Source organism: Dermacentor andersoni, chromosome 5 (assembly GCF_023375885.2).
Source record: "Dermacentor andersoni chromosome 5, qqDerAnde1_hic_scaffold, whole genome shotgun sequence".
NCBI classification, from domain to species: Eukaryota; Metazoa; Arthropoda; class Arachnida; order Ixodida; family Ixodidae; genus Dermacentor; species Dermacentor andersoni.
In genome coordinates this window covers 203,177,357-203,191,010 of record NC_092818.1, presented here as the reverse complement: position 1 = coordinate 203,191,010, position 13,654 = coordinate 203,177,357, and the positions used below count along the sequence as shown (strand labels likewise).

Genomic DNA, 13,654 nt, shown 5'->3' with positions numbered 1-13,654 from the left:
CTGCATAGTAATGTGCGTGTTTTTTTTCTTTTTTCATTTTTTTTAACCATGCTTCCTTCCGTGGAAAAGGGCTACCAACCTCCGGATAGGCGGGGCATGCCATCCATCTTCTGACGCCGGATTGAGGGAAGGCGACGGGACAAGGCCGAAGGAGGTGTTAAAAAGAGGAGACGGACGCTTGGAAAAGAGACTGGCTGCTAGAACTTGAATGTGAACCTATTATCTTTTGTATTTCTGCATTATTCATGCACATTATGTAATATTAACGTGTCTGTTTAAAATGACCTGGTTGTCTGATCCAGCCCCACGTTCCCACACTGCGAATGAACTTCCACGGTGAAACCACTTCCCACAACTTCGGACCCCCGGTCGCAACAAGTCTTAGGCTTCGCGGCGGCGGCGACGCTAGATGGCGCCACGTGTTTGCTTAAGGAAGCGCGAAAGAAATATCCCGCTTCAGTACACACCTCTTACATATTTCGACGTAGTCAATAGGTTGTGTTCTTATATTGGTTGAATGCTAAAGCATCACCGCATTCAACCCTCCTCAGCGAGGCACCCGAAGACCAGGAGTGGGCCGTTCAGCGGGCCAGGGCCGTTGCCGAGGATCTCGAAAGATCTTCCTCGGGCGATGGACCCCTGGCAGCTAAGCCCCGGGCACCAACATCAACAACCGTTGGACAAATAAAGTTTATTCCTATCCTATCCTAAAGCATCACCGTTGACAGTAATCGTGGAATGGGTTCTGCCGCATGTTTTATAACCTTAGAGTACCCCGCACAACTAATGAGGTTTCCACTTTTCGTTGACCGCTGCCGAATGGTCTCAGAGGCATATCTAACTGACAAAGATGGGCCGAGCAACTGAATAAGATTTACAGAACAAACCTGTCATAACCGCCCCGGAAGCAACGTAAATATGTGAATCACCTACGTGGCCTGAAAGTGCATAGCATTAACATAGAATACATTGTCACCTCTTCCTTTCCGTATACTGACAACTGGACGCCTCAACTCGTTTCAGTTTAGTTACAGCCTTTTATAACCAGCGTCACACAACATACCTTCGGTAAGCACTTCACAAAGCAAATTGCGCCGACAAGACCTTGATTTCAGTAGTGTTCAGTCCTCGTGCTACTGCCGGACGTTATCAATCAACAAATTCCAAGACTGCGTGTTTTACCACTTACTACTGGCGAGAAAAGCAAGTTGTCATGGGTTAAAATCAAGCCAAATGTTGTATAAGTATTATGCAGTCCGCACTTGTTACATGCGTGGTGCACCACGGTAAATATTCCTAAGGTCTCTTAGGTGTTCTATCCCATTTTTCACGTTTATGCCTTGATTATCCATCTGAACTGCCCGTTCAGCGTTGAAACCACGCATGAAAGGTTTACAGCGCACTGGACCAAGCCCCTTCAGCCCGCACTGTAAACGCTGCCTTTAAAGAATATCTTGTTGAGCCACATTTTACAAGTAGTTACATATGAAAACCACCGGAAAAGTTATTTGAAAGCACCACCGTCCCAGGTGCAGTAGTATACAAAACTAGAGCGAGTAAGACCGTGGGACGCACGTGTGCGCCAGCCGGCATCTAGCAGACACTGGCCCTGACGCCATGCGACCGGCGCTCGCAGCGCCCCTATAGGCCGGGGCTAATGACTCTGTTTGTAGATCTCCGCAGGTGTAATGCGCAAGATGTTGATGCAACTCCCACTGACGGCAAGTTGCCTTTTCCGTCACTTACATTTCTCTTTTCTTTATTATTTTGACACATGTGTCCATGAACAGTTTACTTTCCTTATCAAATTAAATTATGGAGTTTTACGTGCGAAAACCACTTTCTGATTATGAGGCACGCCGTAGTGGAGGACTCCGGATTAATCTTTACCACCTGGGGTTCTTTAAAGGGACACTAAAGGTTACCAGAAACTCAAGTTAAAGTGGTAGAGCAATGTTCTAGAACGTCTAAGGCGTCAATATAATCGCGAACAGAGCTTTAGTAACCGAGAAATTGAGGTAAATGCATGACACGATTTGAGACCCCCCAGCGACATTCCGGTACTAGCCCGATGACGAAAGCACTCCTCATAATTTGTGTTACTAATACTCAACTACTCGTATTAAAAAGAACATTTCATTAGGTTATAAGACGGAATAAAATGCTACTTGTCTACTTCTGTTCGATTCCAAGAAAAAAAATAACATTTTGACGTTACCCTTCAGTAGTGTGGGTGTCGAAAGGTTTCGTTTTCGCTCGACTCTGCGCCGCGCGCGCTTTGGAGTTTTAGTTGTTTCGTTATCGCGTCGTGCTGCACTGGTTCTGCTGGCTCGCGAAACTTGCATTTGGAACAAGCAGCGAGAATGCCACGTCCATGTGATGTCGTGGGAAGCCCTCGTTGCTTTCCCGCTCCGGAGAGCCGGTGTCGAGGCCGCCGTCGTAGTACGCAACGACGCCGGCAGCGCGAGCCCTCAGCAGCCGGTCGCGCTTGTCGGTGCTCAAATCGCTGAAGTTGAGCCCGCCATCGCCAGCCAATCTGTCGGTGTCAGGGTCCATTGCGACGAGCGTCGAAGTTTGCGTCATAGAATGAAGTACCAGCTTATGGGCGTCTTGCGCTGGAGTTTGAGGTATAGTAGCGGCGCCTGGTGGCGGTGCGGGAAACGACGTCTGGGTCGTGCCAGCTTGGGTCGTATTGAGCCCTGGCTGTGGCGAAGCACGTTTCTAGGCCGAGTTTTGCGTCGATTCGCACTTTTTTATGCCCTGTTGAGAGTGCGAAAAGGCTCGTCACTTCTCACAGACCACGCCGACCACGCTGCGAACTCGCCGCAGCCTATAGTTTAACGAAAACGGACTCTCCGTGTGCCGTGGGACGTAATGCTGGGAGCAGAAGGAATCGGTGATGCCGATCCGGAGAGACCTAGCCCAGCCTCGAAAAGGCATCACCGTCATTACTTCTGCGTCGTGGGCTGCCATGAACAAGAAGGCCTGAATCCCAACATCAGATTCTACCGTTTTCCTTCAAGGCCTCACGAAGTGGAGCGTCGGGCGCGCTGCATAGCTGCAGTTCGTCGCGCTGAGTAAGCGAAACTTCGTGCCATGCTGACTGCTTCGCCTGTCTTGAAACTTGCTTGATTATCTGCGTTCGAAATTTCGGTCTTTTGCACCTACAGTACCGACAGCAGACCGACATAGCAGCAGGCATGGATGGTAATTCACGATTCGAGACCCGGCCACAGCGACAATTAACAATTCGACCGATGCGAACTGGTGAAGTGTGTGCAAATGAGCACAAATGGTCGGGCTCATTCGATGACAATTCACTACTACTCTACGAGCAGCACAGGTTAAGAGAGTTAAATGCGCCCATCCTTGATCTCAACCCAGCACGTTGAGGCAGCGCAGCAAGGCAATATTGATTGCAGCACATCGATGTTCGAGCGCTTTTATTCAAAGCTACACATCAAGCGAGCAGCGCACGAGCTCGCACTGTAGCGTGATTCGCACGTACGTGCGAGCTCACATGCATTGCATCAGTTTAGCGGCATGCAGTAAACAAAGATTGCAGGAGGCCCGCCGTTTGGCGGCATGTCGAAAGACCGCTGCCGTCGCGGCGCGTACGATCGTGCGCTCGAGCAGTTCGTACATCGCGGCGCGTACCGTCGTGTGCTCGAGCAGTTCCGTACACATGATGTCTGCGTATCGCTGCTGTGGATTCATTTATAGCACGCATTTCCTCGCGTTTGCGCGCCTGAATCTAGCAGCTAGTGTGCAAACCTTACCTGTAGTTCCACTTCGTACGCGACTCGCTCCACTTGCGATTGACACCACGCTAAAACTTCGGCGCCTAATTCTTGAACGGCGTACACGTATTCGGCACTGCATAATTTCTTGCCTTTACGCAGCGTGTCACCCCTGAAAAAATCTTCGGCGCCCGATATACGCAGCAGGCCGTGCTACAACACTACCGAAAGTGGCGGGTCCATATTGTAAACGTGCTTTCCGAAGCAGACGACCGAGCTTGGTACGACCCATTTTAGGACAGAGGGCGCTTTTTAGCACCTTTCTCGCAGCGCCCCCTGGGCAATGCAAGAGCCCCATGGTCGCGCGTTTCTCCTTCCGCTAGCCACCATACTCCCGCTTTCGCTCTGCTGTCGGCTCTGTCCTGGCTCTGTTTCTGGCCGCGCGTTTGCGTTTTGCGCAGAAAAGCCGTAGCGCCGTCTGCGGACGCCGTTCTACTCACCGATGGCGCAACGTCACTATGAGACCATGATGTCAGTACTCCTCGATCGGAGGGCGGGCGATTTGAACTACGCTAGAGGTACGCGGACGCTTCAGAACGGATTTTCTCTTAAAATAAGGCTCTCCTTGGCACGAAACAAGCGTTTCGAGGTTTCTGTGATGGTATTTCAACAGTCCACGTTGACTTAATAGTAACCTCTAGTGTCCCTTTAACGTGCACCTAATTCTAAGTGCACGGGTGTTCGCAGACAATTCCTCGCAAGACTATATTGACACGTGTACTTGTATTTATCGGGCGACACGTTTTGCCGCCTAACAAATATCGCACAGCGCGGGACGCGCGTGCATGTATCCGAAGTTTCCGGAAAGTTATCGATGCTTCTATCCGCTGTCTGTTGTAGCCGAACCTTGTGTTATCTGATTTCATCGCTTGACGCGAATGGTGTAGAACTTTGTAGAAGGTATGCGGGTCCCAACGATTAGTCTGGAACATTCGATGACTGCTGTATAAAAGCTGACGCGCATGACCCGCCGATCAGATTTTCGACGATCGCCGACCGTGTTCGCAGCTATCGTTGTGTTATAAGTGCAGCCTGTTTTGTGGGCACAGGTTCGCCCAATAAAAGTTAGTTTTGTCGTTCACAGTATTGCTACTGTGTTATTCAACGTCACTACCACGTGACATCTGGTGGAGGTGCTGCGTAAGTCCGGTCATGAACGGTAATTCTTGCCGTGCAGATTCCAGTCGGCGTAATGAGGTGTCCTCCAGCGTCCGAATTTGGGGACCCTCGATGACACCTTCTACGTCGGCAGGCGTTTTGGTGCCTACGGAAATGACAATGCTGGAGCGAGGCGGGATGCTGACTTGACTTTCGAGCACGCTTAAGGCATGGTGACTACTAGAGCTCTCCGGCGGTATCGCTCGATCTTCCGACAGCGTTATGGACTTCAACTTCAGGTCAATGATTGCGCCGTGTTGGTTCAGGAAGTCCATGCCGAGAATGACGTCTCGCGAACACTGTTGGAGGATAATGAAGGTGGCAGGTAGCGGCCTGGTGACGGCCAACGGGACGGTCGTCGAGAGTTCCACTGAGTGGCGGCTAGGTAATCGGCGATGTCACGTCGGCGCGCCTGACCGCCGACGTCGCCCGTTATGTCAGAACATGCCGAGACTGTCAGCGACGCAAGACACCACCGACAAGGCCAGCCGGATTACTACAGCCAATCGAGCCTCCTTGCCGACCATTCCTGCAGATCGGGATGGACTTATTGGGACCCTTTCCGACGTCAACAACCAGAAATAAGTGGATCGTCGTGGCGACGGACTACCTCACCCGCTTCGCTGAAACTAAAGCACTGCCGAAAGGTAGCGCCGCCGAAGTGGCGAAATTCTTTGTCGAAAACATCCTGCTGCGACATGGCGCCCCAGAAGTCCTCATCACCGACAGAGGAACGGCCTTTACAGCGGAGCTCACCCAGGTCATTCTGCAATACAGTCAGACAAGGCACAGGAGGACAACTGCCTACCACCCACAGACGAATGGTCTTACGGAGCGGCTGAATGAAACCCTCGCCGACATGCTAGCAATGTACGTCGACGTCGAACACAAGACCTGGGATGCCGTCCTGCCGTACGTAACATTCGCTTACAGCACGGCGGTGCAAGAAACAACACAGATAACGCCGTTCAAGTTGGTTTACGGCAGGAACCCGACGACGACGCTCGACGCCATGCTGCCGCACGTCACTGACGAAGATAATCTTGACGTCGCTACCTATCTCCAGCGCGCCGAAGAAGCCCGACAGCTCGCCCGCCTACGGATCAAAAACCAGCAGCGTACCGACAGCCGACACTACAACCTCCGACGACGATTCCTCGAGTACCAGCCCGGAGACCGTGTTTGGGTATGGACCCCGATACGCCGATGAGGACTGAGTGAGAAACTGTTGCGACGCTAATTCAGACCCTGCAAGGTCATCCGGCATATTGGCGCACTGGACTATGAGGTCGTGCCAGACGGCATTTCGCATTCACAGCGGTGCCGCGCACGACCTGAAGTGGTCCACGTGGTGCGCCTTAAATCGTTTCACGGACGCTAACGAACTTTTCTTATTTTGTTGTTTTCTTTGCTACGAGTGCTTATTTATTACTCTTGTTTGTTTGCAGCATCGGGTCGATGCTTTCTTTAAGAGGGGGGTATTGACACGTGTACTTGTATTTATCGGGCGACACGTTCTGCCGCCTAACAAATATCGCACAGCGCGGGACGCGCGTGCATGTAACCGAAGTTTCTGGAAAGTTATCGATGCTTCTATCCGCTGTCTGTTGTTGCCGAACCTTGTGTTATCTCATTTCATCGCTTGACGCGAATGGTGTAGAACTTTGTAGAAGGCATGCGGGTCCCAACAATTAGTCTGGAACATTCGATGACTGCTGTATAAAAGCCGACGCGCTTGACCCGCCGATCAGGTTTTCGACGATCGCCGACCGTGTTCGCCGCTATCGTTGTGTTACAAGTGCAGCCTGTTTTGTGGGCACAGGTTCGCCCAATAAAAGTTAGTTTTGTCGTTCACAGTATTGCTACTGTGTTATTCAACATCACTACCACGTGACAATATTCAAGGACATCGTCTTCCTAGTCTCCTGATTATGTCAGATGATAGAGTGGCCGTCCAGGACAGGCGTTGGTTCCCAGTTCGGTTCTGTAGACCTTGCCATTACAGCCTTTCCACATTTCCTCTGCTTGTATCCCTTTCTAACTTAAGAAAACCAAAATAAAATAACTATTTGGCGTTGCATTCGATATTTAAATGTCATGTATTTGAGTCATGATTATAATTGCCATTATTATTTTTCAGATATATTCAAAATTTAACTATCCAAACATGGCTACATAAGTTTCGTTCAACAAAACATGCGACATGTCCACTATATAAGCTGAACGCGAAGCATTTATCAGATGATTGGATTGGAATGAATAAGTTGTCCATCTTGAAGCTAGACAAATAAAGCAATAAAGGAAGTAGAAACGGCTTAAATTAAGCGTTTTAAGTAGTGGATACAAAGTTCAGGAAACTCGCGCACTGCAAAAGGATGGCTCCGCTAATGGAAAAAGCGACATGTCTAAAGCAGCGCAACTCTCAATGCAGATATGCAACACGAGCGATAGTAATCACATTACTCTAATCTGCCTTTTCTGCTTTTAGTATAAAGAGCTTCACGACCTGCTCATAAATTGGTTCTGAAAACGCGGCACTGAACTTAATAGATCGCTGTCTTTGGCCCGGCTCAAAACATGCATGGTCTCCAAAGAAAATACAAAAAGTACATTATTCTCCCCTCAGCCGACTCTAATGAGATCTTCCACAACTATACTAATATTCTCTCTAACTTCAAGAAAGTCAAAGATAACTCCAAATGAAATTACAACCCTCTATTCTAATGGTTGCAGAACATAGGTTATAATATAGCCTGTTTTATTTTACATCTCCGCGCTTCATAAGCAATTAGTTGAGCACGTATATATGTCCATTTCAAAACCTAGTAAATAGTCTAATTTATCCACACATGGTGCCCGTATCAAGCTTGTACATTCTTAATATGTATACTGTAAGAGTACTTGCAATTATAATAAGCATAATCAAGTGGTCACACACGTACTGATCTCAAGCTTTCCACACTTACTATTATAGAGCTTGGCTGGCATTTAGGCAAGAATGAGAAAGTTTAAGAGTTATAGTAAAACAACTTAGCAAGAAAGGTAATTTGGGAAACTTGCGTCTCACATTTATTTTAGGACTAGATACCAGGCAACTTGCACATTTTGTGCAATGTGCCACGAGTAGTTGAATTCTCTGCAACTTCTTTATTGTGGACAATGCTGGAGCGATCGAATGGAACAAGTTTATCATCACGCCAAAAAACATAACGCTAGCGATTTCGCATGATGTCATTACAATAGCAATTATGCAGCCACTCGAGGTGCATTAGCACCATCGCCGTCGTGCGGTTATGGCATCAACGGCGTATGAGCGTCCCATGCGTGGTGGGCTTGAAGGTCTCCACACAAGGCTAAGTGCTTCGCCAGTTGGTACATCACCAACTAAGACGAAAATCAGCGGAACAGCGCTCACACAAGAACAAGCATATCGCATTGCGCATTTTAGCAGTACACACACACACACACACACACACACACACACACACACACACACACACACACACACACACACATATATATATATATATATATATATATATATATATATATATATATGACGTGAGCAGTAGGTTGCGGACAGAGCCAAACATGGTCGCCCGAACACTCCTTTATTTTTCGTCTACCTCCTTTCTCTTTTAGTGCACCGTACCGTCCTTGTGTGATTCGTCCCACGCTTCCCCCTCGCCCCCGAGAGAGTGCGAGCAACACGCAACATACCAGGAAACTAAGAGACGGTGATAAACGAAAAACAAAGGTGCGCAGTTAGTCGAACGTCCCACAATAGTTCTGTAACTTCATAGGCTTCTCAGAAAAGTGCAGCTGTCCGACCACGTCCAGCGTAGCTCTGGTGGGCGGGGCTGGCTGTAACTTCCAGGGTGGCATATGAGTGCCCCGCACATGAATAAAGCTGGTGACACAACGTGTGCCATTGTGGCAAATGAATGAGGCAGACGCGCCACGTAGCATCGGTAGATCAGCTTATGCTCGACGTCTTTAGGAACTGAATGGTACATGATGTGGCCTATACTTGTTTCACGTCTGTTATTGGTCATGTTCATCTGACTTTGGTCCACTTGTCGCAGATGGTAGACATGCGCTGCTGCTCGCTTGAATGGTTGTTGCACTACCTTGCTCGAAAATGATCCGTATCCTTTGCATCGTATTGTTTGGTGTCGCCGTTGAAGTCCTTGGCGTCAGCCCAGTCTTGATCGCGGCCAAAGCCGTCCTCGGCGACGGTTCTTGCTGGGAAAATGGCCTATTCGTTGTGTTCGGCTTGGGTTGAGTGGAGTTGCGCATCGACGTCTTTTTTGTCGTCGTAACTGTGCTTTCGGCAACGCTCTTTGTCGTCGTTTGTGGCGAAGTCATCGTCGAGGTAGTCGAGGTTGATCTTGGAGTGACTGATTTAGAGCTTTTTCATGTGGCTGCGATCGCTGATGCTGTAGCACTGATTCAGGAATAAGCCTGGTATCTGTTTGGCATATTGTGTCGACAGCGGCGGGCAACTGACACACTGCTTGCTTTCCTGTGGCTTGTCTGATGGTAAAATCATTGTGCCAGGCTTCACAGAACTATCTCCTGAGGCTGTTGCAACGACATGACGAATGGTGCTTCGGTAATTCCGTGGTGCGTCAGCTTGCTTTGCGTGTGGGACGCTTCTGTAGAGGCAGAGGCTCGTTCGGGTGTCGCACGCGGAGGAAAGTTTTGTGTGTTGCAAAGTCGTGTGGTCTCCTAATGTACGTGGTTCATACGTTACTGCTGAAATTGCATTGCCTTCCGCTTAAAAAGAGCACTCGTCGGTGGTTTCCCACTGACCTATTGTCGGATAACAAGCCGAATTCACTCGATCTGAATAAATAATAGTTGCACTTGAGATGCGGCGATGTCTTAGAGCCGTGTAAGTGTCACGTGACGCGAAACCCGGTGGTGGCCAGCGCGCACAAGACAACGTTGTGAACGCGTCAGATGGTTCAGGAACATAATTCCTGCGGCGTGTCGAGGACGTAGATGATGAAGATGGCTCCGCGGTAGTTATCATCATGCTTGTTTGGTGGCAAAAGTATTGTACGAGGCTTCAGAGAAGACTCTTCTGAGTCTGCTACAGCGACATGTCGAATGGGTGCTACTGTCATCTGGCAGGATGCGACGCTTAGGACTTGCGACGTGGGAAGTGGTTTGATTTCCAAATGCACATGGCTCATCCGTAGCCCCTGAAAGTGCACTGTCTTCTTTGTGGAAATAGCGCATGCTGTTCGTGGTTTCCTTCTGTTGTCTTCGCAGGAAGGCAGTCTGCTTCCTATCAGCGCTGGAAGTAATAGCTGCGTTCTTTAATTGACTGGCGTGAATGGCACCGTAATCTGAATTGATGTGGCTTGGAATCCTGGATTTTGGATCACTACACAATGCCGTAGCGGATGTAGCTTCATCATGTGCTTCCAGTGATGGCTCTGTCTCAGCAAAGTTCGAGTTTCATGCGAGTGCACAGTAATGGGCTTCATAGAAGGATTGCGGGACTTGAATGTAGGCCGCGGCCCGCACGTACCAGAAGTACTGAATGCATTCGATGCTTCGACGATGACAGCTGTCTGATGGCATCATTAAAACGCACAGAATGGCAATTTCTGCGTGGTGAAGAAATTTGGTAGAAACTTTGCTCTCTCTCTTTATCATATATATATATATATATATATATATATATATATTGTCACGCTGTAGTGACGGTGAAGAATAAGGTGGTGGCACAACTGCGAGTCGCGAAACACTCTATTGGGACGAACTTGTGCCCACAACACAACTGACACATCTGTCACAGCGATAGCGGCGAATACAAGCGCCGATGGTTGAAATCTGACCTGGGGGTCAAGCGCTTCGGCTTCTATACATGATTCATTGAAGGTTCCAGCGTAATCGCTGGCGCCCGCGTCCCTTCCAGAAACTACTGCAGAATTCGTGTCGCGCATGCAATCCGATTACGCAAGAATTGGCGAGAACATAGACAGCAGATAGAATAAGCTTTAACATTCGAATCGCGTCTCGCGCTGAGCGATGACATTAGGATTTTAGCGAGTGAAACGCGGTCTCCGCGAAAAGGATAAACAAGTACACGTGTCAATACTGTAGCGGTCACGTATACTACGTTTGCTTTACTCCACGTCAGCTTTCCTTATGTCAGATAGAAACATACTGTATATCTCCATTGAAAAAGAACCAACCGTCTCAGCGCACCGTTCTCTGCATAAGCAACGTGGGCAAGCTACGTTGGCAGGCTGTCGAGATCCTTCCTGTTTTCTTAAGCAAGATAAAGAACGCGGATGTGCGGCAATAAATCAAATTTCGTGCTTACCGTACATGAGCATCTCCTGCTGGGCGCGCTCTGTCTGGAACGATGGCGACTCGGCAGAGACCTCACAACGATACTTGCCCTCTGAATTGAGATCGGTGTCGTTTAGGTAGAGGTCGCTGATATTGGAGCGAGAGACCTGCGAGCGAAAAACGAAAAAAAAAAAAGAAACGATAGAGCTAGACAAGAAAGACCACAAAAAAAAAAAAAAAACATTGGAAAACGGCAAGCGTTTCTCCTACGTCTTCATGGCATTCCAAAACATTTCTAGGCGCTTGAGCGCGTGCTACAAAGCCGCTGCCCGCTCTTCCTCACCGAAATGTTGCAGTAATGTGGACACTGCAGCTGACCTCACCTACTTACTGACTGAGTCGGCAGATTTACCCGCACTTCGAAACAATTCTTGCACGGACGTCGCGCTGTTATCTATTAGCGACCAAGCACTCGGTGTATATATAGGACGTGCTCCGCGAACAATGTCATTACTCGACCGTTTTAGTTTAGCGTCCGCAGCTGCTGCGTACGCAAGACGTAAGGCGACTGCACACGCAAGTAATCCTTTTCTGAGACGTACTGTAGATGGGCGTTCAGTATGGCGTCCCGATGTTACCAACTGTAAACAAATGCTTTTCTTGACTCAGAGTAGGTCTGAGCTCTATCCCAAGCAGCGTTACAGAGCCTTCGCAAAAGGAGTCACTATCAGCTCACCCAATTTGACGTTTTGCTTGAGTTACTTTGGTTCATGCCAAGTCATTGTTAATTTGTTTACCCCGTTTCGTGCAGTCTAAATCACAGCCGTTCTTTTTCTTTACGCTGTTTTATTTACCGAAGTGCAAATTATGCTTTGAATATGTGCGGCTTTGGTGATAAATAAAAATCAGCACGCTCGCTCATATCTTGCGGGGAGGGGGAGCGATGAAGGTCCATGATCTATCTGCTAGTGAGCAACAAGGAGCCTCATAGTTGTACTGGGCACTAAGGCGAGCACATCCTGTAGCAGGTCATACTGCTATTCCTACTCTTGCTCTGTTCTGGGTCTGCTGGGCAAAGTATGCGCGCCAATACCACAAGGATTGAACAGAGTCGCTTCGCGTTGACACCACCACAACACCGGTGCCAAGATTTTGCGCAGGCGTTTCGGCTTCTCGCGTGTTACACAACGCCAGTCGAAGTCAGAAGAAACGCTGAATGTTGGTCGTTTTTCACAGTGTCTAAGGCACACCGCGAAGCATGGGAAATGAAATGTACTTTTCCAAAATACGTGGCGCGGTCACCCGAAACAACGTACAAAGCATGCAAAATTTATCGAGTCACAGCGAGTCACCGCTTATCCCGGGCGCTGCTATCCCGTTCACGGCAATGTGACGCCACTGCCAGGGATCTTGGAACGTATTTGCAGGCTGAACATCGTGGGACAACGCCAGAAATAATTACGCAGGATGATGCTTTCCTCTGCTGGAGGTGAGTGCGATAGCTATAGTAAACGAGCATTGGTGGAAAACAGAAGTGTGTCGATAGCTCTAAGAAATTATACTTTCGTTTATCAAGCTCATGTTCATGTAGCTCATGCTTCCTGAACTGCTAAATTATTTCTGCAAATAATAGTAGCTAGGTTGTCTGATGGTTTGCTGTCCTGTTCAACCGTTTTCGTTATACAGAAGTCAAGCCAACTTCTTTTCGGCAAGCCAAGTTTTAGTGCGAGAAATGACGTTTCTATTAAATTGGCATGTACTTCAACGCGTGATACACAGTTCAGCATGTCGGCGTTCGGATGCGTGTTTGGAAACCTGAGCGAGATGGAGCTCGAACGCGTCATCAGGACTTACGTTCACAAGAACAAGCGCAACGGACGCAGCCACAGAGTGCGGGGCGCCGCGGTCCTTCTGCACTGCCGCGTATATAGCGCCGCCTGCAGGCGTTTAGTTTCCCCAGATAGTGAGACGCACAGAACAAACCTGCCAAATATACAGAATATTGATTTCAAGCAGTGCGTTTAGTACACTAAATAGCAGCCGACTTACGTACGATAATCAGTGATCTCGTAGAAATCCAGCCCTTCAGTTTCAAGCGTCGAGAAATACCGCTTTTCGCGAATTTGTGTGCGAATTCAAGAATTATAATTCCTGCATAAACCACAAACAGCATCTTCGAGTCTATTACTGTAAATCATGGTCTTATCCGCTGTTGTGGAGTAGTGGTTACGTCGTTGCACTACTAAGCCAGAGGGCGCGGGATCGAATCCCAGCAGCGGCGGCCTCATTTCGATGAAATACAAAAAAGTCAGTGTAGCGTGCATTTGGTGCACGTTAACGAAATCCGGGTGGTCAAAATTAATCGGGAGTCGCTCACTACGGCG

General features: G+C 48.7%; 1 protein-coding gene across 2 annotated transcripts in view; it reads right to left on the bottom strand.

The window, feature by feature from the left end:
• The window catches only part of LOC126531848 (uncharacterized), a 724,626-nt gene that overhangs the window by 209,254 nt on the left and 501,718 nt on the right, over positions 1–13,654 (bottom strand). For both annotated transcript variants that reach the window (XM_050179589.3, XM_055071564.2), the window contains exon 3: positions 11,302–11,437. In XM_050179589.3, coding sequence (XP_050035546.1) covers positions 11,302–11,437 — 136 coding nt within the window. The remainder of the gene's footprint in view (positions 1–11,301; positions 11,438–13,654) is intronic.